General features: G+C 44.4%; 1 protein-coding gene across 2 annotated transcripts in view; it reads right to left on the reverse strand.

Moving 5' to 3' along the window:
• Window positions 1–25,495, reverse strand: part of C9 (complement C9) — a 196,807-nt gene that overhangs the window by 44,759 nt on the left and 126,553 nt on the right. For both annotated transcript variants that reach the window (XM_069221359.1, XM_069221361.1), the window contains 2 exons: window positions 5,663–5,903; window positions 4,230–4,358 (listed from right to left, as the gene is read on the reverse strand). In XM_069221359.1, coding sequence (XP_069077460.1) covers window positions 4,230–4,358; window positions 5,663–5,903 — 370 coding nt within the window. The remainder of the gene's footprint in view (window positions 1–4,229; window positions 4,359–5,662; window positions 5,904–25,495) is intronic.

The raw sequence follows: 25,495 nt of genomic DNA on the forward strand, positions 1-25,495 counted from the left end.
TGTACTGTCAGAACAACAAATTATCAGTCAACCACTTAAAATAAAAAATAATGCTTTGTGGGCCAAGAAGAAAGAACATTACCATTAAATCTAAGTTTACAATGAATTAGGTAGTTCTGGAACAAATTCCAAGTCTAAAGTACTGGGCCTTCAGTTTAACCAACGTGAGTCACAGGTAACTCAGCTTTCGGCCCTAAAATCAATCTCCTTGTTTATGACAATGAGTTTTAAAAAACTGGCAGCAAAGATGCACAGCCCGGACTTTTCAGGAATATGCAAAGTGATGGAGGCCAAGTTTAAGCCAGCATTAACTTATGGTTCAATGATTTTGGACGACCAAATTAACTTATGGCTGAACGAGACAGAAACGCGATGTTATAGAAGCTTGTTCTGTCTTCCTGTTTCCACACCATTGTTGCAAATTTGATTGGAATTCGGACTGAGGAAATGATCTATCATCATGAAAGCCCGATTCTTGGAGTACCTCACCAAGCTCAAAGCAGCTCCCAGAGGATCCTCTATAGCTCTGATCTGGCATAGTGTTAAGGAAGAGAAATTTAGATGGGAGTATAAGTTAAGATTGGCAATGGTTCATCTGGGAGCCAAGAGCATTTTTTAATAAAATCTGCCCCCAAGTCTTACTGCTAAAATGCTAACTAAAAATGCAAAAATAAAATCGAAAGAAGAGAATGTACAAGAGCTCACCCACAAAACGCACCGCAACCTATGTGCATTGTTTTACAACAACTTGGGGAAAGCTGCATACTGAATGAACCTGATAAAATTGACACTTAAGAATGATCTCATTCGGCTATAGTTTGGCTTAATCCCCCTAAAGGACTACAAATTTGGGTATTTAAAAGGCTCAATGGAGCACAACTGTCACCTAAGCAATTTAAGAATAGAGTTGCTGCAGCACATTATCTGCCTCTGCCCTGTCCTCATGAGCTGAAGGTGCTACTAGCTAAAACCCATATTTAGGTGTTTGGGCCTCACTCAATGCTACAAAGCAGTCACTGCTTGCCTGAGTGGCATTGATGTCCAGCTTTCAGCCAGATGTATAAGATTTATCAGGGAAGCACTGATGCTACTGAATACAAGCTCCACGTAAAATTACACAGTTTCCGACATGACCTTGAACCATAGCTACTGTCCGCCCTCACCGTGTAGGTGGGGTTTTACACACAAGACTAGATTTGCGAGAACTGGGCATGAGTGACAACTCTTTTTCGGCACTTCCAGCACTTTATGATCCTGACAAGAGCTTGGACTGCTCATCTATCTTGCCCATTATAGTTTCACATGGTCGCAGTTCCAGATGTTCTGAGGATACCACACACTCTTTCACACAAACTGACTTATTGGTAACAAGGCTGTACTGATTAACTGATTTTATATGATTTTAGCTTGTCTCCTTTTTTTATATGGATTTAATGTATATTGCTATGTTTTTAAATAACTAAAAACAATACATTCTTACTTACTTACTATGGGCCTCACAGGTGGTCCTATAAAAAAGTATGTCATCACTGTAGTTTAGTGCGTCGGTTACAGGCTGGATGATTTTGTGAATGAGCTCCTGGAAGATTTCATCTGCTGATGAAATACAGAAACTTAGGGCCTGATTCTGACCCCGGCGGTAAGGAACCGCCGGGGCCAGTGTCGGCGGGAGCACCGCCAACAGGCTGGCGGTGCCCCGCAGGGCATTCTGACCGCGGCGGTTTGGCCGCGGTCAGAAGAGGAAAACCGGCGGTCTCCCGCCGGTTTTCCGCTGCCCAGATGAATCCAAGCTGCGCCGCCATGGGGATTCAGACACCCCATACCGCCATCCTGTTCCTGGCGGTTCGCCCGCCAGGAACAGGATGGCGGTATGGGGTGTCGTGGGGCCCCTGGGGGCCCCTGCAGTGCCCATGCCAACGGCATGGGCACTGCAGGGGCCCTCACAAAGAATTTCAGTGTCTGCTTTGCAGACACTGAAATTTGCGACAGGTGCAACTGCACCCGTCGCACCTTCCCACTCCGCCGGCTCCATTCGGAGCCGGCATCCTCGTGGGAAGGGTGTTTCCCACTGGGCTGGCGGGCGGCCTTTTGGCGGTCGCCCGCCAGCCCAGTGGGAAAGCCAGAATACCCGCAGCGGTCTTCTGACCGCGGTGCGGTATTCTGGAGGGGGGAACTCTGGCGGGCGGCCTCCGCCGCCCGCCAGGGTTAGAATCACCCCCTTAGTCTCTTGTAGCAAAACAGGCCTAAATGAGTGTGAAATGTTGTGATGTAATGGCATCTTTCTTCCAGTTCAAACTGATTTTGTTGAGTTCCAGTTTGAAAAAGAACTTTGATCCATAGAGCTGGGTAATCATGTCCCTAATAATGTGCGGACGAGGATGACATTCTCGCTGTATTGCCTTATTTGGCTGGCATAGATCAACACATATGCTGAAAGCCCAGGCCTGTCCTTTTTCAAGACAACCACAATGGGAGACACCCACTGCATGTGGCCTTTGGGTGGTTCAATGATGTCAAGGTAAAGCCAATTTTAATTTTTTCTTTTCAATGCTTTCTGGTGGTGGAACGTGACTCTTCTGGGCCTCAGTGTCACTGGGCAGACACTTTCGTCAATGTGAAGGTGGACATGGATGTATTTCAGTTTCCTGAGACCAGTGAAGAGGGATGGAAAATGATAAGTGATAGCTGGTGTTGTCTCCGGATCAAATTTGATGGAGATGAGTCTTGTTGCCGCTGCTGTGGCAAAACAGAGAAGACAGGCCCCGGTTGTCTTGCCTTGCCTTGTGTGTGGGGACTGTGATAGATTTCTTGCCATGTGATAAAGTTGCAACTAAGTACCCACAGCTATGGAGAGGCCTGGATGCTACCCACGTGTAAATCTTGATGTGTTAGTACAAGAGTTTCAGTAGTGGGACGAGTTTGTTGATTTGATCAGCTGAAAAAACATTGATCGACGCCCTACTGTCAATTACGAAAGGTATTGCTTGTCAGTTTAGACCTTAGTGGACAACCTGGCATGTGCTTGTGGTTTTTGATAGATTAACTTGGCACCTGCATGTAGTTGCACTAACCCTAGGCTAGTGGCAGTATCCAGGCACCGAACCCTGGGAAGGGGAACCCAACAGTCTGGAACGTAGAAAATGGTGCTGCTGCTGCTCTCCCCATGAGTGAGGGAAGCTGTGAATTTCCCTAGGCAGTGTATAGGCATATCTTCTCTCCACACATGGATTCTTCTTTGTGTGTCTATCAATTGAACTCAGCCACGAAGAGAGGTGAGATCTTGTTTGCTGACAATGTTGACATTGGCACCATTGTCAACTATGAAGTTCATAAGTCGTCCTTTCAAAGAGAGAGTGATGGTAAGCTGCTAGGGCACATGTCTGCTTATCAACATCATGAGGTATCCATCTTCCTCGCTATTACTAGTTGGTGACGTGGAGGATTGAGAGGATGGCGAGGGTGTCTGTTTGCAGGGATGCAGGGGTCCCAAACTGCCACAGATGGCTGCATAGGAGACAAGATTGGGAAGGGGCCCCAGTGCCCATGCAGATTCAGTACTGCAGGCCCACATCGCTCAGAGCCAGGAGTTGAGGTGAGCCACTTGGTGAGGCCAGTGGATGTCGGAGCTTGAAGGGCAATCACTGCCTGATGCTAGCCGAGTGGAATGGTGCATGAGCGAACACTCACATCCTCTTTACCAGTTGTCATATCACAGATGTAAGGAGAACACAACAAGTAGGATCAATGGGTACTTCTTTTTTATGCAGCTTATGATCATTTTCTCTATTTCACTCCCCTGCTAGTCGCCTAATGAGCTCTCTCTTTCCAAGGGCAGCCTATTTAACTTTCTGCCTCCAGCTGAGACTGTGATGACACAGCTGGCGGGAAGCAGATTCAGGGTCCTAGAGAGCCCGACTATGCAAGTATTTTGAAAGGTTCTGGAGAAAATATTAGTAATGTTGATTTCTTTTAATTGCCTCCAGTGACCTTAACTAATCATTACATTCTATATATATCTTAAATCTAGGTAAGATCAAACATAAATAAACATATCAGGTATGCTGATGACTGAGTCCCATCAATGCTGATAATATGTAAGTTATTTCAGAAGATCGTATTACATGCTTTACTCATACTACGAATGTTAACAGGTGTATTTGTAAGTATATGGTAAATTAAAGCAACCTAAATATACCTTAATAACATCATATAAACAATAGGCTACTTACTTGTTCCTCTCTCCCCTGATTTGGAGCATTTCTTGCCATCTATCTTACCACTTCCAGTTATTCCTTCAGCTGCTGCTTCTACATTGACATTATAACCAAGGCAATCGGACACATCTTTAGCAGTAACCTCTGTCAATATGAAATATTTAGAAATTAGTACTTTGCTTTGGCGAACTAGAAGCTGGTTCAAACAAAAGGAATTATGTCTGAAATACGACGTGCTATCTGACGCAGTATATGAGTGAACAAATAAAAAACATAAGAATTAACACAGCAGACTGAAGCCAGTATCATTGCATTGTATGCTTGTTGTGTTTTGTTGAAGCAGTACATTTCTTTGCAGTGTTGTACTGGTCTATAGTGAGCCTGAAATAGCAGCTCTACTGCTTCTGTGGCTCAGATATGGTCGTCGCCTTTCATCCTGCTTCTATCCGTATGGCCTAAGGTTACAGTGCCACGTTTTAGAAAGTCTTGCAGTCCTATCCAAGGACTGCTAAAGTAACAAGCATTTTCAATGCAAGGGGTCTCACATTTGTTTGAGTTAGAGCTATTAGCATTGTAAAGCAAAAAAACGCAGCGCTATTGTGCTGCGTGGAAAATAAACAGATAAAGTAGTCCAGACTCCAGCTGAAAACATCAAGCTTCGTATGTTTTTGGTACTTTACCGGTGCTGTGTAGGTGGGATAAACACCGGAAAAGGCATGACGTATGCATGCCTTTCACAAATGAAAGCAAGCGGATTTTAAAAGGCAAGCCCACGAACCAATGTAAGTGACTGACGTGACATGGGCTTGTTTTGAAGCCCAAAGAGAGATTACAGAATGGACGGAGCACTTTGTGCTCACCCATAAAAACGAGAAGAGAACAGAAGGCATTTTGACAGTAAATGTGAGGCAAGGTTTGGTGGGGCTCAGACCCACAGGTGGAATAACAGCATGAACATTATTCCTATATATAATTTATTTATTTTAATTCATATACAATTTTTTTTTAACAATTGTCATTCCTGCATTAGAAATTCAAAGGGAAGGGGAAGACGAGCAAAAGGGGAGAGCACTTCAAAAGATCACACAGAGGTGGGGACAGTGCTATGGAAATCACTGATCTTATACCTCTATTGCAGGACAGGTAAAAGCAGGGTACAGGACAACCCAAAACCAGACTTGCAGAAAGATCAAAAACAGCCACTGAGGAGTGGGTGATGGGTCATTGTATGACTGGGCGATGGGGTGGTGGTAGAAGTGAACCAGAGGGAGCGAGGCCCAACATTATACATGTGATCCTTTGGAAAAAGACACTGTATGGTCAGTGAGATTTTGCAATTGATTCCACAGTTTGTAACATATGTAACTAGGGGCCAGATGTACCAAAGGATTTTACCCATTCTGTGTCTATGGGAAAAAGCTTTCGTACATATGGCCCTAGAATCTTACCTTTTGTTTTCAGCACATTGCTATCCAGCACATATACAAGTTCATATTTTCCCCCGAGGTTGCCAGAGACAGCATAATGAGTTCCGTAGGTTTCCAAAAATCCGAAATATTCCCCTTTATCATAGATGAGAGGCAGGGCTTTGAGGTCATCAATAAAAGCATCGGTCAGCATAGTCTCCCGTGATCTTATCTGAAAAGTTCCTATCTGCAGTTGTCCCTTCACTCTCAAAAACTCTTTGTTCTGCAGGAAAGAAAGAAATGTGTGTTGGTATGATATTGTACTTCTTTCGGTTGCACAGACATTTTGGGGACATGCTTAAAGCTTCCCTAGGAAACCATTCCACCCTTACTTTACCATTGGCTTTGTGTATTGTAACTCAACGTTTACTTTCTGTTTGCTGGCGTTATCAGTTTTAGGGAGTCCAGCATGTCTTTGGTCCTCCTGTGGAGCATACCCTGTTTACCACCTCTCAGGCTGGCTCTTTGTATGAGTGCTCATTTTAAGGGAACTCTTTTTTTCTTTTTCTAGATGCACTTCACAAGCTTACATGTGTTTCCAGCTGTATCCCTTGTATGCTACTTCACAACAGTAAATGTGCTGTGTTGGTTTTAAAAGGTTTTCTCCCTACATTCTGCTTGACTGATTCGAATTACCTCTTCCACTACCAGTTCATCAATCTTCTGTCTATCAGCTTGTTTATTTTGGTCAGTGTTCTTTACCAATACCATAACCTAACCCTATGATACATTTTTATGCCCATGCCATAGGCATTGGAAATAGGAGAGTGGGGGCTTTGAAGCACCCCCAAAAATAAACATGCAGGAGTTCAGATGCTGAATGATCAATCAAGAGTCCTTTAAATTTTGTTTTCTATCTTGTCTCTTTTGCTGTGTGCTCAAAGACAGAGTTCAAATGTCAGACATACCTCTGTTTAGTCTTCGATAAAGAATGGAGGGTTTACCCCTCTTTCTCTGACTGCTAAATTAGAGGATTTGCAGCGAAAATCTTGCTGGTTGTTGAGATTGTGAAAAGTGTGTAGGATTTTAAATTTTTTCTTGTATATAATAAAATTGAAATGCCTGTAAATGAACTACACAAATATTTCACACCATATCAGAACAGAATTAGGAAAGTACAAACAAAGCGAATTTGCTGTAATTCTGAAGTGTGGTGGAAAGAAAGCTATGATCAAAATAAATCAATACACTAAATGAAGTCGATTTCCACACTTTATCATTTGTGCACTGTATAGTTTGATCAGCAACACTGTGGCCCTCATTCTGACCCTGGCGGTCTTTGACCGCCAGGGCGGAGGACCGCGGGAGCACCGCCGACAAGCCGGCGGTGCTTCAATGGGGATTCCGACCGCGGCGGTAAAGCCGCGGTCGGACCGGCACCACTGGCGGGGTCCCGCCAGTGTACCGCGGCCCCATTGAATCCTCCGCGGCGGCGCAGCTTGCTGCACCGCCGCGGGGATTCTGACCCCCCCTACCGCCATCCAGATCCCGGCGGTCGGACCGCCGAGATCCGGATGGCGGTAGGGGGGGTCGCGGGGCCCCTGGGGGCCCCTGCAGTGCCCATGCCACTGGCATGGGCATTGCAGGGGCCCCCGTAAGAGGGCCCCTAAATGTATTTCACTGTCTGCTGCGCAGACAGTGAAATACGCGACGGGTGCAACTGCACCCGTCGCACAGCTTCCACTCCGCCGGCTCGATTCCGAGCCGGCTTCATCGTGGAAGCCTCTTTCCCGCTGGGCTGGCTGGCGGTCTGAAGGAGACCGCCCGCCAGCCCAGCGGGAAAGTCAGAATTACCGCCGCGGTCTTTCGACCGCGGAACGGTAACCTGACGGCGGGACTTTGGCGGGCGGCCTCCGCCGCCCGCCAAGGTCAGAATGAGGGCCTGTATGTCTGTGCAAATATAATGTGCTTTTCAGTGGAAAATGTGTTGTCTGTAATGTGTGCTACCACACCATGCTTTAGTATATATTTGAAGCAGTGTGCTCCAAAACGTACCACAAGCTACATACTACAACCTTGCTCCTCTCCTTCTGAATACATTGGCTACACTTGTTTTTTGTTTTGCACAAGGATTTTTCACAATCCTGAGAGAGATCAAAATGTAATAATATATTAATGGCATAGAAGTTAGTTTAGGGTGATGCATTAACCTGCATTTGAAAACCTAACAGAGAAAATAACACGAGTTGTAAAATGTGCACGTTTGAGTTACAATGAGACATATGGCCACCATTCGTATTGTGCACCATGTTTTAACATGAGTTTTGCATTTTATTAAATGACAGTATTAAAATGAGCTAACGTTAAAAGTGTTGTATGAACCCCTTGGGTACCCCGGACGTAACCGTAACATCCAGGCACTGACCCACAGGGGAAGCGCTTCCCCCGTGAACCACCCCCCTACATGCCCCGGCAGGGAAGGCTGCCACCCGACCTCCTCCAGGCATCTAATGACTTAAGAGCACACCGCTCACTGACATCCTCAGAGGCTGCTGGAAGCCATTTGCTTCCAGTGCATCTAGGAGAAAGAAGGTGAGTTTCTTCTGCAGTGGGGGGAGGGGGGAGGGGCTGGGGTGGTATCTAAAAACCCAAAAGAGTCATCAGGGGAAAGAAAAGGCTTTTCCTTTCCCTCAATTTCTCTTTCAGCATTCCTGCTGCCCGATCGCACAGCGATCGGGCAGCAGGAATGCCCACTAGACACCAGGGATATTCTTTGTAGTCAATTTCAGAGAAGGGGTGCGGCCCCTTGAGCAAGGGTCACTCCCCAAAGGGGGCATAATATCAATGGCCATTCCTGCCCCCTTTGGGGACAGATATGCCTATTTTTTAAGGTCCATCTGCCCCCAAAAGGGACAGAAGCCACTAAGATGCTAGGGATTATTTTGTTTTTTTTTGTGGGGGTGGGGACGGCCTCTTGGGCAACAGTCATCCCTCCAAAGGGGGCATATAACTGTTGGCCATTTCTGCCCCCCTTGGGGGCAGATCAGCCTATTTTCTTCAGGCCCATCTGCCCCCAAGGGGAGCACAAGCCATTAGACATCGGGGAGTTTTTTTTGTTTCTTTTTGTGGTGGTGCGGCCCCCTGGGCAAGGCTCGCTCCCAAAAGGGGGCCTATAACTGTTGGAGTTGGGGGCATATCAGTGTTTTATTTTTTTTAGGCCCAACTGCCCCCATGGGGGGGTAGAAGCCACATAGACAGCAGGGATTGTTTTTTTGGCTGTGGGGAGTGGCCACTTGGGCAAGGGTCTCTCGCCAAAGGGAGCTCATAACTGTTGACCATTTCTGCCCCCCTTGGGGGCAGATTGGCCTATTTTGTTTGGCCCATTAGCCCCCAAGGGGGGCAAGAGTAATTAGACACCAGGAATTATTATTTATTTTTGTGTGGGGGGGTGGCCCCCTGGGCAAAGGTCACTCCCTAAGGGGAGCACATAACTGTTGGCCATTTCTGCCCCCTTGGGTACGGATCAGCCCGTTTCTTTAGGCTCATCTCTACCTCAAAGGGGGCAGAAACCACTAGGCACCAGGGATTATGGGTGTGTTTTTTATTGTTTGGTGTGGCCCCTTGGCAAGGGTCGCTCCCCTTAGGGGGGCAATAATTTTGGCTGTTTCTGCTCCACTTGGGGCCAGATCAGCCTCTTTATGTTAGGCTAATCTGTCCCCAAGGGGGAGAGAAACCACTAGACACCAGGGAAAATTTTGAAACGTTTGGTGGCAGGGTGCGTGTCGACTGGCGAAGTATTTCCATTTGTGATTATAATGTTCCATTTCTCCTTTTTGTTCCACTTCAAAGCTTTTGATTCCTTTGTTGTGACTCCTTGTGGTTTTGGCAGTGGTTGACCTGCAGTCTGCGTAGTTGCAAGTGTTGGGTAAGAAAAACTATTTACTCCAAATGAGTATCGTTGCATGTATAAATTACTTTTTTGTAAATGGTGTACTAAATGCAGGATTGTGTGTGAAATTGTCCTTAGATTTGTGCACAATATTTGTGTTGTTTTCTGCATAATTTTATTTTATTTTTCCTCTTCAGTGGAATATCATTGGTGCTTGCTGTACCTTGTTGTGCCTGTGCAGAGTAGTTGCTGGTGAGCCTAGCATTTCAGGCAAGTGAGTGGTACTGTTTTTGAGTACATAAGCCTTTGTGAGCCAGACTTTATTTATTACTTATTTTACACAATGTTGGCTGTTGTTGGCGCATTTGTCAAGTTACTTTTATTAGGAAGGATCATGGCTATCCGCTGGATGACCACTCAACAGGTTGTTGGTATGCTTTTTGACCCATCTTCTGACCATGAATATGAGACTGCCTCTGCATCTGAAGCAGAGGAGGAAATGCAAGATTCTGGCAGTGAAATTTCTGTCCAAGAGGAACCATTTGATGATGAAACTACTCTCAGTGTGGATGAAGTTTTAGAGGAGGGCACTGATGTGCCAATAGTGCAGCAGCCTGGGGCAAAAAGGCTTCTCATATAAGACTCTGGGGGGCCCCAAAACATGGAGCAGCCAGCTTTGCCTGCTTTAAATGGTCTCCCAGGGTATAGAATGAATACGGAAATTTCTTGCCTATCAATTTCTTTCAGCTGTTTATGGATGATGCATTTTTGTCCACTGTTCCCCCCGGTCTCCTTATAAAAATTCCTTATTAAAATGCTACCTCACTTGTGTGGGTGGGCCAAGTGCCCACGACAGGGAATGGGCCAAAACACAGCGTGAACACATCAAAATGATCTATTACAAAACTATTACAAAACTTCCTGTTTTTGCAAGGGGGGGCACCTGCATTTTTGGCCCCAGGTGAGGTGGTCATCTAGGCAGTCCTGCCAAACCCAGACATTTTTTAAAAGTAGACACTCGGTGGAGTCCAGGGAGGCTTGGCTTGTGTGGATCCCCCATCATTTTCTTGCCCAGACTCCACAGCAAACCTCAAAATTTGCTTACAAAAGCACATTTTCCTCACTTTTCTTTGTAGGTTCACCGTGCCGGCACAAACTTCCTACCACTCAGTGTTCCCCTCAGTCTACCAAATAAAATGATACTTCACTTGTCTGGGTCCCCATAGCAGAGTCAGCCTAAAAATGTATAAATAAAATTGCGCTTATTGACATGCTGTGATATTCCCTCAATCTCTACACATTTTTGGCCCTTCCCTGTTGCAGGAACATGGGCCGCCAACACAAGTGAGGTATCATTTTTATTAGGAGACTGAGGGGAACACTGGGTGGTAGGAAATTTGAGCTGGAGTGTTGCTCCTACACAGAAATGTGACAAAAACGTGCTTTTGTAGCGAAATTCGAGGTTTGCAGGGGATTCAGACTCACTGCACTCCACTGGGCATCTAGTTTAAAAAAATGTCTGGGTTTGGTAGATTCCCCTAGAAGACCTCCGCGCTCAGCACCAAAAACGCAGGTGCCCCCTTGCAAAAACAGGTTTTGTAACAGATAACTTTGATGTGTCCATGTTCCATTTTTGGGCATTTCCTGTTGCAGGCACTAGAACTACCCACACAAGTGGGATACCATTTTTATTGGGAGACATGGGGGAATGCTGGGTGGAAGGAAGTTTGGTCTCTCCTCAGATTCCAGAACTTTGCATCGCCGAAATGTGAGGAAAAAGTGTTTTTTTGGCCACATTTTGAGGTTTGCAAAGGATTCTGGGTAATAGAACCCAGTGAGAACACCACAAGTCACCCCATCCTGGATTCTTCTAGGTGTCTAGTTGGCAAAAATGTACAGGTTTGGTAGGTTTCCCTAGGTGCCGGCTGAGCTAGAGGCCAATATCCCCAGCCAGGCACTTTGCCTAAAACACTTTGGAAAAATTTAATGTGTCCACGTTGTATTTTGGGGCATTTCCTGCTGTGGGCATTAAACCTACCCACACAAGTGAGGTACCATTTTTATTGGAAGACTTGGGGGAATGCTGAGTGAAAGGAAGTTTTTAGGCTCCCCTCTGATTCCAGGACTTTCCATCACCGAAATTTGAGGGAAAAGTGTTCTTAGCCAAATTGTAAAATTAGCAATAGATTCTGGCTGACTAAATCTGATGAGAGCCCCACAAGTCACCCCATCCTGGATTCCCCTAGGTGTCTAGTTTTATAAAATGTGTGGGTTTGGTAGGTTTCTCTAAAGTGTCGGCTGAGCTATTGGCCAAAATTCACAGCTAGGCATTCTGTAAAAAACACATCCATATTCACTGGAAAAATGTGATGTGTCTACGTTGTGTTTTGGGGCATTTCTTGCCGCTGACATTATGCCTCGCCACACAAGTGAGGTACCATTTTTATCGGGAGACTTGGGGGAAAGCTGGATGGAAGGACGTTTGTGGCTCCCTTCCTATTCCAGAACTTTGCATCGTTAAAATATGACTAAAATGTATTTTTTAGACACATTTTGAGGTTTGAAAAGGATTCTGGGTGACAGAACGTGGTGAGAGCCCCACAAGTCGCCCCATTCTGGATTCCTCTATATGTTCTAGTTTTGAAAAATGTATGGACTTGGTAGGTTTACCTAAGTGCTGACTGAGTTAGAGGCCACAATCCACAGATAGGCACTTTGCAAAAAACACATCTGTTTTCATTAGGAAAATGTGATGTGTCTACATTGAATTTTGTGGCGTTTCCTGACACGGGCACTAGACCTACTCACACAAGTGATTTACCATTTTTATTGGGAGACTTGGGGGAATTCTGGGTGGAAGGAAGTTTGTGGCTCCCCTCTGATTCCAGAACTTTCCATCACCAAGATTTGCAAAGGATTCTGGGGGACAGAATTTGATGTGAGACCCACAAGTCATCACATCCTGGATTCCATTAGGCATCTAGTTTTGAAAAATGTGTGGGCTTGGTAAGTTTCCTTAAGTGCCGGCTGAGCTAGAGGCCAAAAACCACAGCTAGGCACTTTGCCAAAAACGCATCAGTTTTTATTGGAAAAATGGGATGTGTCCACATAGTGTTTTTTGGGGGAATTTCCTGTTGTGGGGACTAGGCCTACCCACACAAGTGAGGTACTACTTTCATCAGGAGACTTAAGGGAATTGCTGGGTGGAAGGATGTTTGTGTCTCCTCTCAGATTCCAGAACTTTGCATCACTGAAATATGAGGGAAAGGTGCTTTTCAAACCACATTTTGAGGTTTGCAAAGGATTCTGGGTTTCAGAACCCAGTGAGAGCACACAAGTCACCTTTTTATGGATTCCTCTAGGTGTCTTGTTGGCAAAAATGTATAGGTTTGGTAGGCTTCCCCAGGCGCTGGCTGAGCTAGAGGCCAACATTCACAGCTAGGCACTGTGCAAGAAACGCGTCAGTTTTCATTAGAATAATGTGATGTGCCATTTTTTAAGATTTGCAAAGGATTCTGGGTGGCAGAATCTGATGAGAGCCTCACAAGTCACCCCATTCTGGATTCACCTAGGTGTCTTGTTTTGGAAAATGTATAGGTTTGCTAGATTTCTCTAGATGCTGGCTGAGCTAGAGGCCAAAATACACAGCTAGGCACTTTGCAAAAAACGTGCCCGTTTTCATTAGAATAATGTGATGTGTCCACGCTGTGTTTTGAGGCATTTCCTGTTGTCGGCAATATGCCTACCCACACAACTGAGGTATCATTTTTATCAGGAGACTTGGGAGAATGCTGGGTGGAAGGAAGTGTGCAGCTCCCCTCTGATTCCAGAACTTTCCATCACCGAAATGTGAGGAAAAAGTGTTTTTTAGCCAATTTTTATGATTTGCAAAGGATTCTGGGTGACAGAATCTGATGCGAGCCCCACAAGTCATCCCATCTTGATTTTCCATAGGTGTCTAGTTTTGAAAAATGTGTGGGCTTAGTCGGTGTCCCTAAGTGCCAGCTGAGCTACAGGCCAAAATCCACAGCTAGGCACTTTGCAAAAAAACACATCAGTTTTCATGGGAATAACGTGATGTGTCCACGATGTGTTTTGGGGAATTTTCTGTTGTGGGTACTTGGCCTACCTACACAAGTAAGGTACCATTTTTATCAGGAGACTAGGGGGAATGCTGAGTGAAAGGAAGTGTGTGGCTCCCCTCAGATTGCAGAGCTTTGCAGCACCGAAATATGAAGAAAAAGTGTTTTTGTAGACAAATTTAGAGGTTTGCAAAGGATTCTGGGTAACAGAACCTGGCTGGAGGAGCACAAGTCACCCCATTCTGGATTCACCTAGATGTCTAGTTTTGAAAAATGTATAGGTTTGCTAGGTCTCTCTAGATGCCGACTGAGCTAGAGGCCAAAATACACAACTAGGCACTTTGCAAAAAACATGTCCGTTTTCATTAGAAAAATGTGATGTGTCCACGTTGTGTTTTGGGGCATTTGTTCTCACGGGCAGGAGGCCTACCCACACAAGTGAGGTGCCATTTTTATTGAGAGACTTGGGGGAATGCTGGGTGGAAGGAAATTTGTGGCTCCCCTCAGATTCCAGAACTTTGCAGCACCAAAATGTGAGGAAAAAGTGTTTTCTTAGAGAAAGTGTGAGGTTTGCAAGGGATTCTGGGTAAAATAACCTGGTGAAAGCCCCACAAGTCACCCCATTCTGGATTGCCCCAGGTGCCTAGTTTTTTTTTTTTTTAGACTTGGTAGGTTTCCCCATGTGCCGGCTAAGCTAGAGGCCAAAACCCACAGTTAGGCACTTTGCAAAAAACGCATCCGTTTTTGTTGGAAAAATATTATGTGTCCATGTTGTGTTTTGGAGAATTTCCTTTTGTGGGGACTAAGCCTACCCACACAAGTGAGGTACCATTTTCATTGGGAGAAAAGGGGGAATGCTGTGTGGAAGGAAGTTTGTGGCTCCTCTCAGATTCCAGAACTTTGCATCACTTAAATATAAGGGAAAGGTGTTTCTTTAGCCACATTTTGAGGTTTGTAAAGGATTCTGGGTTGCAGAACCCTGTGAGAGCACCACAAGTCACCCCATCCTCGATTCCTCTAGGTGTCTAGTTGTCAAAAATGTATAGGTTTGGTAGGTTTCCCTAGGTGCTGGCTGAGCTAGAGGCCAATATCCACAGTTAGACACTTTGCAAAAAACGCATCCGTTTTCATTGGAAAAATGTGATGTGTCCATGTTGTGTTTTGGGGCATTTCCTGTCAGTGGCAATATGTCTACCCACACAACTGAGGTACCATTTTTATCGGGAGACTTGGGGTAATGGTGAGTGGAAGGAAGTTTGTGGCTCCCCTCTGATTCCAGAACTTTCCATCACCGAAATTTGAGGAAAAAGTGTTTTTAGCCAAATGTTAAAATTAGCAAAGGATTCTGGGTGACAGAGTCTGATGAGAGCCCCGCAAGTCATCCCATCTTGGATTCCCCTAGGTGTCTAGTTTTGAAAAATGTGTGGGCTTGGTAGGTTTCCCTAAGTGCCAGCTGAGCTAGAGGCCAAAATCCACGGCTAAGTACGTTGCACAAAAACGCATCAGTTTTCATTGGAAAAATGTGATGTGTCCACGTTGTGTTTTGGAGCATTTTTTGTTGCGGGCACTAGGCCGACCCGCACAAGTGAGGTACTATTTTTATCGAGAGACTTGGGGGATGCTGGGTGGAAGGAAGTTTGTGGCTTCCCTCAGATTCCAGAACTTTGCAGCACCGAAATGTGAGGAAAACGTGTTTTTTAGACAAATTTTGAGGTTTGCAAAGGATTCTGGGTAACAGAACCTGGTGAGTGCCCGACAAGTCACCCCATTCTGGATTGTTCTAGGTTACTTGTTTTCAAACATTTATTGGTTTGCTAGGTTTCTTTAGGTGCCTGCTGAACTAGAGACCAACATCCATAGCTAGACACTTTGCAAACTACAAGTAAATTTTCATTAGAAAAATATGATGTGTCCACGTTGAGTTTTGGGGCATTTCCGGTTGCGGACAACAGACCTACCCTTACAAGTGAGGTACTATTTTTATCGGAAGACTTGGCGGAATGCTGGGTGGAGGAAGTGTGTTGCTCCCCTCAGATTCCGTAACTTTGCAGCACCGAAATGTGAGGAAAGAGTGTTTCTTTGCCAAATTTTGAGGTTTGCAAAGGATTCTGGGTAAGAAAACCTGGTGAGCACACCACAGGTCACCTCATCCTGGATTCCCCTCGTTGTCTAGTTTTAAAAAACGCACATGTTTATAGGTTTCCCTAACTACCGGCTGAGCTACAGCCCAAAATCCACAGCTAGGCACTTTCCAAAAAACATGCCAGTTTTCAATGGAAAAATTTGAAGAGTCCATGCTCCATTTTGGGGCGCTTCCTGTCGCGGGTACTAGGCCTACCCACACAAGTGAGGTACCATTTTTATTGGGAGACTTAGGGGAACACAGAATAGAAGAACAAGTGTTGTTGCCAATTGTCTTTCTCTACATTTTTGCCTTTCAAATGTAAGACAGTTTGTAAGAAAGAAGTCATTTTGAGAAATGCCCTGTAATTCACAATGTTAATATGGGGAACCCCGAATTCAGAGCTGTGCAAATAACCACTGCTTTTAAACTCCTTATCTTGTGCCCATTTCAGAAATACATAGGTTTCCTTGATACTTGTGTTTCATTCTTTATACTTTACTTTGCTGTATACCCGGTAAACAATGAAAACTCATTGCAAGATGCATCTCATCTATTGGCTCTGGGTACCTTGGGTTCTTGATTAACCTACAAGCCCTATATATTCTCTCAATCAGAAAGGTCCACCAGATGTAACGGTTTATTGCTTTAAAAAATCTGCCATAGCTGGAAAAAGTTACAGAAGAAAACGTAGACAGAAATGGCTGCTTTTTTCAACTCAATTTCAATATTTTTATTTCAACTGTTACTTTCTGCAGCAAAACCTTGAAGGATCTACGGAAATGATCCCTTGCTGAATTCAGAATTCGGTCTACTTTTCAGAAACGTTTAGCTGTCTGAGATCCACAATTGTTTTCCCACCCATTTCTGTCACAAACTGGAAGGAGGCTAAAAGCACAAATGGGGTATGTCCCAGTAAAATGCCAAAATTGTGTTAAAAAATGTGTTTTTCTGATTCAAGTCTGGTTGTTCCTGAAAGCTAGGAAGATGGTGATTTTAGAAATGCAAATTCTTTGTTGTTGCCACTTGCAGAAAAGAAACCATGTGCTTTCTTCTGCAGCACTTTTTTCCCCAAAAACCCAAATGTTAGCTGTATTTTGGCTAATTTCTTGGTCTCCTCTAGGGAACCCCCAAACTCTGGGTACCTTTAGAATCTCCAGAATGTTGGAAAAAAGGATGAAAATTTGGAGTGGATAGCTTATGTGGACAGTATGTTATGAGAGCCTAAGTGCAAACTACCCCAAACAGCCAAAAAAGGCTGAGCACAGGAGGGGGAAAAGGCCTGGCAGTGAAGGGGTTAATATGAAGATGAATAATTGAAGTGTTGAAACGAATATGAATTAATTGTACATATATTTGAGTGCATGAGTTTCATTAATATCAATTTCATATACTAAATGCATGTTTAAAATTAATTCTAACATGTTATGAATAATGTTTGCAATTAAATAATTTGCTTTCCATATATGATCGGTAAGGTGCCCAATAGGTTTATTAATGGATTCGTGTGTATTAAGGCTTTCTTAACTTGAGTAGGCCTGAAGGAAATTCATTTTGATGCAGTAATGGAAAATCACTTGTTTATTCTGTCCCATCTAACCTGAATTCTTTCCCTAGGTTGCTAATGTGAATGCTGAATATCTAATTGTATTGTAGGCAGGAGACGTTTCAGGTGCAATAATGTAACACTATTTGTTATAACTGTTGAACAGGACAGGACATCTATAGTTCTCATGTGAAATGCAGGCCAATTGCAAAATGTCAATTCATGCATGAGCATTTGCTGGTGCACATTTCTTTATAAACTATCCTGTTTCTGAGCAGGTCTTGAAGGAAGCAGCACACTGTAATTTAAATCACATTTGCTCAAGTATCTGGGAGCTTTTCTCAGCTTTTACTTCAGGACAGAGTGTTAAAACACAAGTTTTGAAAGACACAAGTCCTCATTGATGAAGCATATATACTGTGTTATTTCTAATTCACATTCAACAAAGCATTATAACAGATTTTATTAGGATTGCCAAAACAAAGTGCAGGCACATATTTGGAGGGGTTTTCACATGCGGGGAAGTCTTTGTCAAAGAGGTTTTATAGCATTTGCTACCTTAGTGGATCCTGTTTCTAGGCATTCCTAGTTTCCTAATGTTTATAAATGAAAGAACAAAGGAATTTTGGGCCAGATGTACAAAGGCTTTTACTGGTCACAAACGGCCCATTGGGCCATTTGGGACTGGTAAAATGCTTTTTGGATTGTTCCTACCCTATTTTGTGAGTCAGTAACCTACTAGCAACTCTCAAGATAGGGTTTGCGACAAGCTATTAGGAAGGGATGTGTTGCACTGGTATGTAGAACTTTTTTGCAATGGGAATGTGGTCGCAAAACATTCACAGTTACAACCAACTTCAAGTTGGTGGTAAGCCAATCCCAAAGGGGAAGGGGTTCCCAAGGGACCCCCATTTTCCTTTGTGAATGGTGATGCAAACATTTTTTAAGAGCAGGCCCACGAACCACTACCTACTCTTAACAAAGTTAAAGAAAACTTGTCATTTTTCTTTTTGTAATGCAGCCCATTTTCCTTTGAGGAAAATGGGCTACATTACAAAATAAATTGCTTTATTGACAAAGCAATCACAGACATGGTGGTCTGCTGACCCCAGCAGGGCACCATCTATATGATTGTAGCCATTCACAGTGGGTCGCAAACTGTGACCTGCCTAAATGATATAATGATGGACAGGCCTATTTGCGACCCACTGGGAATCAGTAGCAGTGTTCAACATAGTGTTCTACATCGCAGTTTGTGATTTCCTAATAATGAATCAATAAAATTCACTATGAGGACGTAGGAAATCGCAAACCAGCAATGTCCTTCATCTGGCACATAGTGATTGAGAGGCCATTCAAATTCAAAAACCAAATTACTGCCTTTGCACACTTGACCTATTGGCTTTGCCAGTGCTTATTTAGGTCAGGCATTAGCCAAGACTATTTGGTTTTAATGAAATATTATGTAAAATATACTTTCAGACAGCCTCCATTCACTGCTCTGTTCTTGTGTTATTCACATTTTTCTACAGTCCACAACAGCATACAGCATGGGACAATGAATGGGTCAGCCCACTTCAGCCTTCAGGCTAATTTCAATGTGTGTGACACCACTCTGCTTTTTCATAAAGAGCACACCCACACACAAAGTAGTTCCCTTCACTGCAGGGACTAATTTGACAATGCATTTTTTTTTTACCAAAAATATTTTGCCTATAGCAATATTTTTTCCCATATTGGTTATGGCCGGCCAGCTTCTCAAACAAGAAAATGTAACATTAAAACATAAAAAATAAGCTCAGACAAAGACAAAATGCTGGCAGGCAACACCTGACTTATTGCCTTTCCCAGTGCTATTTAATGATAGGGTGGGAGTGAAAAAAGATTTAGCACCAGAAGACACTGTTGTGTTCGATGAATATTAATGAATATGTCTGCAAGCATTTTTGAAATCCTCTTCTGAGCTGCCTATTATTTCATAGCTTTTGACTCAACTGTTTATTGAAGTGATTATGGGGGTCATTAAGAACACGGTGAGAATCCCAGCCGTGTTCATGCTGGCTGTCTTATTACAGACTGTCAGCCCCCTTGAGACACCGCCTGCTGAATAATAAACAGTCTGCTGGGCCGGGACATTGCCGACGGCTCCATATCGGCAATGCCGATGTGTGGCGGGTGCAGCAGCACCCGTCGCTCAGATCACTGCCCATAAATTGGGCAGTGACCTGTGTGACGGGGCACTGCACAGGGGCCCCTGCACTGCCCATGCTAGGTGAACCCACCAGGGAATGGCTGCGGAACAAGGGTTCTTTATCCGCATTGGCAGCGCTGCTTGCAGCGCTGCCCTGTCTGATGAAGAATTCCGCCATCCTCAGGCTGCCTGTCAGCGGTAGCCTGGTGGTGGTGGAAGGCCACCTGTGGCGGTCCCCACTGCCTTCATTATGTGGCGGTCGAGACTGCCATGCTTGTGGCAGCAATTTCCGCTGCCACCGGCATGGCGGTCTCGACCGCCAAGTTCATAATGAGGGCCTATATGATCAGCGTACGTATATAGATGTGCAAGCATGGAATACTGAGGCAGCGTAATCCTGAAACCATCTCCGGGCTCTTATATCCATTTATAGCCACTTCCTGCCCCTTCAGCTCACAATTGCAGCTTTCTACTCTCTCCCTGTATGTTGCTTTTTCGTTTTTCTCTTCCTCTGTCTTTCCCAAATGTGTCTTTTGATCGCAATAAATGATTGAGGCAGAACATTAGGCGCCGGCCCTCAAAAATAAGTGCTGGTGCTCTGCACCAGAAACAACTGGCAGAAATTAAGCACTGCCAGTAACTGAGTCCAGTGGAAAGGGGGACCGCTCCAGATACTTTGCAGGGTGCCCCCTCAAGTAGATTGTTATGAAGAGATTGTTGTACAGCTTAGACCCCAGACCAGAAAGTGACTTCCCAGTCAGACAGGTCTGATCCTAGCTACTTGCATAAGTATTTGAGGATTCGTGCATAAGGCGAGGAGGGGTCGTGTCTTGAAAACTTTCTTTGAAGTAAGATTTTTTGAGACTGTAACAGATCCTGATCATAAAACAGCAGACATTAAAGACTATACGCCATTTAATGGGAAACCAGTGTGGTTTTCTTATGGCCTCGGGTACATGATCACATTTCTGGGCTGCAAGGCCCAAACATATTGCAAAATTCTAGATTCATTGTGGCTTGGCAGCTTCAGGCATGACCCAAAAAACAGAATTCCAATAAATGATTGCAAAAGGACACATGACGAGACAATATCGCATGCACTTGTTTTGTAATGGAAGATAAGGTCTTTCCCACCATTCTTAATGTGTGGCAGCCAGATGAGATAACAGTGTTAACCCGTGATTCCAGAAACAGATGTTCATCAATCAGCTCCACAACAGATTTGACCTTGGTTACTGCAGTGGGAAGGGTTCCCAGCTTAGAGGGCCACATGGATTCATGCTGAAATGTGTTTTGCAATGTAACCGCGACATCTCCCATTTGCCCTTGTGCATATTGAATACTTGGTGCTCATCCAACATTCAGGGTTGACCAGGGAAGTGGGCCTTCCTCATCCAACCTTACTAAAAGTTGGGTGTCACCTGCATACCTTAGAAAAACCATGAAGCTCAAAGATTTTGAGAAGGAGGTCTCACATATGGAACTCTGCAACTACCCTAGTGATTTTGGGATCTAAAAGATAGTAAGGAGAGCACCTGGGTGGGGTCGAAAGAGGCAACATAGCTTCCGACTGTTTCAGAGATGCTACCACTCCAGTTATTTGACTAAAGAAAGCCTGGTCAACTAAATAAAGTGCAAGGACTGAGTGAGCAATATCAGTATCACTTGATGTTATTCATCCTTGCAGTCAATACCAGAGATAGTTCTGTTACTCTCCTCCTCCCCAAGCCTAACTGCCATTGTTCCAGGTTCTTTGTAGTCCCTGAGAAATCAGAGTTGAGCTACCACACATTGTTCCAGAGTTTAGCCAAGCATGGCTGTTAAGTGATGGACACATATTTGTTAGTTACTGTGGTGACAAGACTGTTTTTGAGGCTAGGGGAGACTACTTCTATTTTGCAAATTGCAGGAACCTGCCTCATAGTGATAAGTTAAAGAAGTCAACACTGATTTTCTTTCGCCCTGTGTCCGAGATCATCAGATAAATCTGACTTAGCCTCTTCCATTCTTCCTCTTCTGGACCATTTCAGGAGTAAATAATAAAAAGAGGTCTAGGTGGCAGGGGTATCTGCAAGAGGTCCAGTGTTGCAGCCAGAGCACCAATTAATAGGTTTGCATGTTTGTTGCTTTTTTATGTTTTGGTATATCCTTTTATTTTGAAAACAAAAATCTGTGGCTGTTTGTCACAATACATTTGTAGTGAATTGGCTTCTATAATGATACAGTTATATAGAGTTATGCAGAGTTTTTGTTTTCTGAAATTATTTTGTTTGTGTAAAGGGATTTTGTATTTGCCAGAAAGATAATATATTTTCTCAGCAGTGTTTTGTACATGTGGGCATCTAAATTGGAATATGGCCTACGCCATGCTCTGTCCAGGCTATTTTAGTAGTTTACCCATCTATAAACCATGCATGGCTGGGCTTATTGAGAACCACCCTGTTGAACATGGAATGAATACCAGCATTAAAGTCCTTTAGAGCTCAAGCAACAGTGGAAATTATGCTGACTCTGTTTTAAACCAAAAGTACACAGTGTCTTTGCCTATCTTGCAATGAAAAATGTATGTGTGCTAATGTCACCTGGAAGCTGATGAATGTTTGATCAGTCCAGGTTTGTACTGAGTGTAAGAAACAGACGTTGGTTTGTTTGGCATAAGAGCAAGGCCTTTCTAAGGGTTGTATTAGAGACCATTTGAGGTAGCCCAAAGGTCTCTGAGGTGATAGCTACTTCTTATACACTAGAGTCAGCTCCACATGCAGGCATTCTCTGATGATTTTATTGGATTGCAGCATAATCGGATCTAGACCTTCAAATATTTAGACCACTTCTCAAGGCCCTGCATACGGAGGACTGCAGATTACCACAAAAGTCAGGGTAGCATCTGAAGGGATTTGGTTGGGCTAAAAAAAATCTCTATTGATATCTAGACCGGGTCAAAGTTGAAAAATATGGCTGACAGCGAAGCAGTGTGAGTCAGATATGAAATGTAGATTGGGCCAGGTCAGGACTTACCTTCTGACATTGAAGAAATGTTGACAATACGTTGCTCGAGAAAGTAATATTCAGAGGGGCAAGGCAGGAGGCAGTGTTCGAGGAGGAGGAATTGTTGTGGAGGAGGAATTGTTGTAGGGAGCTACTGGATGAAGTCACAGTAAAGAGTTCCATGTTCAGTCTTAGGGGTTGATTTAAGAGCCCCTAGTGCCTCTTTGCACCACATAAGATTAATTTGTCTTTTACACTAAGGTGACCCAATGAGGCCAAAATCACGTGCCAAATTTACAAAGTGGCTAAATGCATTAATTGCACCACTTCGTAACCCTTTGTGCTACATTATGGCTGAGCCATGCATAATGTATGCAAAGGGGGCATTCCCATGTTGGGGGGCGGCAAAAGAATGGCGCAAAGAAATTTCTTTGCGTCATTTTTTTCAGCACTTTTAATGCCTGCTCAGAGAAGGCGTTAAAAGAAGGCACACCATTGTGTTCAATGGGCCTCAATGGGCTTTGCACGATTAGTGTCAACATTTTTTACGTTAATCCTGCACTCCTCCGAAGTAGCGCTAAACATTTTGATGCTAGTTCCCCTAACTACCGCAATGGTGCGCTGTATCTTAGATATGGCGCACACATGGTTGCAAGAAAAGTGGTGCCACTCTGAAAATCTTCAGTGGGACAAGGCTGGAGGCTGTAGCCGACAAGAGTTCCACGAGGCAGGATACCACTTCGGTGAAGGGCCACTGAACAGGATTTGCTGCTGCAGAGGATAATGAGGGAAGAGCTGACGCGAAGTCAGGCCAACCGGCATGCACTTTGGTTCCCAAAGCAGTTTTCAGCCAAAAATTTTCTAACTCCCAAGTTTTGGATTTAGCACCATCACCAAGGGTCCAGGACTATGGGAGGGGTATGACTGGGGGAGTTAGGAATCACTCAGGCTGGGTCCAGGTGCAGGTTCAAGATGGTTGGAGTCTTTTCTGTTCCTGAGGTTCTGATCAGGAGGCCAGCAAACTAGTCCTTTGAGTCACTCTGGTAGTACTGGGTCAGCAGTAGATCAGGGCTCAAATCGCAGGGCAGGCCTCTGAGAGTTCAAGGCAGGCTTCCTGCAGCAGAGCAGTCCTTCTGGGTGCAGCAAAGCAGTTTTCTGAAGTACATATCAGGTGACTACTGCAGCCAGTCCTCTGAGAGTCCTTCCACAGGTCTAGAATGTAAACTGAAGATTTGGGCCTGAGGGTTCTATTTTAAGATCGGGTGCCTTCTTTGAGCAGGAAAAATGTCTAGAGAATTTCCTTTGAAGTGCTTGAAGTTTCCTGTTTACCCTATTCTGGTTCTAAGCAGCCTGCATGAACAATGCAAGCGGTGACAAGGTCTTTGTGTGAAGTCAGAGCACAGCCTATTCCATTGCAAGCAGGGCTGCTCCCAGCTCTGACCTTCATCCTGCCAGTGATGGGCCATCCAGACACACCAAATCCCTCTATTCCCTCTATTGTGTGACTGTCTGGGAGGAATAAACAAAGTCCATCTGCCAACTACACCCAGGCATGTGACCCAGGAAGAAGCTGCAGCCACCAAATATTTAGGGCAAGAAAATCCAAACTTTCTAAAAGTGGCATTTTCAAAATTGTAAGTTAAAAATTTGATTTTACCATTAAAGTGGGTTTTAAATTACAATTTCTCAGACACCAAACATGAAATGTTGACCTGTTTTGAATCAATAGTTAGCGTTTATTAAATGTGATAAGATAACACAATGTTTTGCTATGGCAGAGGTGGACCTCACAGTGGTGAGAAATGAATTTAGGCATTTTTCACTACCAGGAAATGTAAAATGTGTATGTTCAACATTTTAATTACAATACACCCTGACCCATGGGCTACATAGGGCTTACCTTCGGGACAACTTACATGCACATAATGGGGTGTTTCAAGGATTGGCAAGGGGATTATTTTGCCAATTCAAAATGGAAGCTTAAAACTGCATTCAGGCCTCAATGGCAGACCTGGTACATATTTTGAGGAGCTACAAGTAGCATTTAATTTACAGTCTATGGGTAAATAATATACAACTTTACAAGGGACTTATAACCAAATTAAGGGGCACATTTACAAGAAAGTGTGTATTGGTCCCGATGCGCCACTTTTCTTGTTTCGCCCCTGCCCCACCTAACAACACCATGGTTGCACCATATTTACAATACAGCACACCATGGTGGTCGTTAGGACAATAGCATCAACACTTTGGATTCTATTGTGGTGCTTTGCTGCACTGGTGTCAAAAATGTTGTTGCTAGTGCAGCAAAGCACAGGGAAGTCCAATGATTAAAATGAGTGCGTCATTTTAACGCCTGCTCTCAGCGTAGGTGTAAGTCAAATCTACCATGTTTTAGGAAGTGAGCACATGCACTTTAGCACTGGTTAGCAGTGGTAAAGTGCAGGGAGCCCTAAGGCCAACAAAAATGAATTCAGCAAATAAGAGAGGTGAAGGTAAATAGTTTGGGGTGATCCTGCAGAAAGGTCCAAGTCCAACAAATGGGAACAGTCCAGCCCAAACTGCCAGGCCAGTTCTCCCTTAACTGGAACACCAGAAACCTAGGAGCAATTTCACCCTAATTAGGGTTCATCAGCCAGGTATAGTTTGGTTTCAGTAACATAGGCCCTGATTATGACTTTGGCGGATGGCGGACTTTGCCGAAGTTCCAAAGGGTAGGTTGCTGCCAGTGTGGTAGTCTCCCCGCCAGGGCCATTACGAATTTCCCGCTGGGTCAGCGAGTTTCCGTTCGCTAGCCCAGCGGGAAGCAGTCTACAGCATTGTCTCCAGCTTGTGATAGAGCCGGCGGCAATGCTGTAGTGCGTAGGATACACTAGACTTTAAAGACTGGTTTGCTGACCTCCTGCTCAGAGCCACAAGGACATAACCGGTACCCTCCATCTTGAAATCGCACCTGGACCTCTCCTGAGTGAGTCCTGAACCCCCCAAGAGGTCTCCGTACCCCGCAGGACCCTTGGCTGTGGTGCTAAAGGTGTCCAGATAGCTCATTTCCAAAACTGA

Source organism: Pleurodeles waltl, chromosome 1_1 (assembly GCF_031143425.1).
Source record: "Pleurodeles waltl isolate 20211129_DDA chromosome 1_1, aPleWal1.hap1.20221129, whole genome shotgun sequence".
In the NCBI taxonomy this organism is placed as follows: Eukaryota; Metazoa; Chordata; class Amphibia; order Caudata; family Salamandridae; genus Pleurodeles; species Pleurodeles waltl.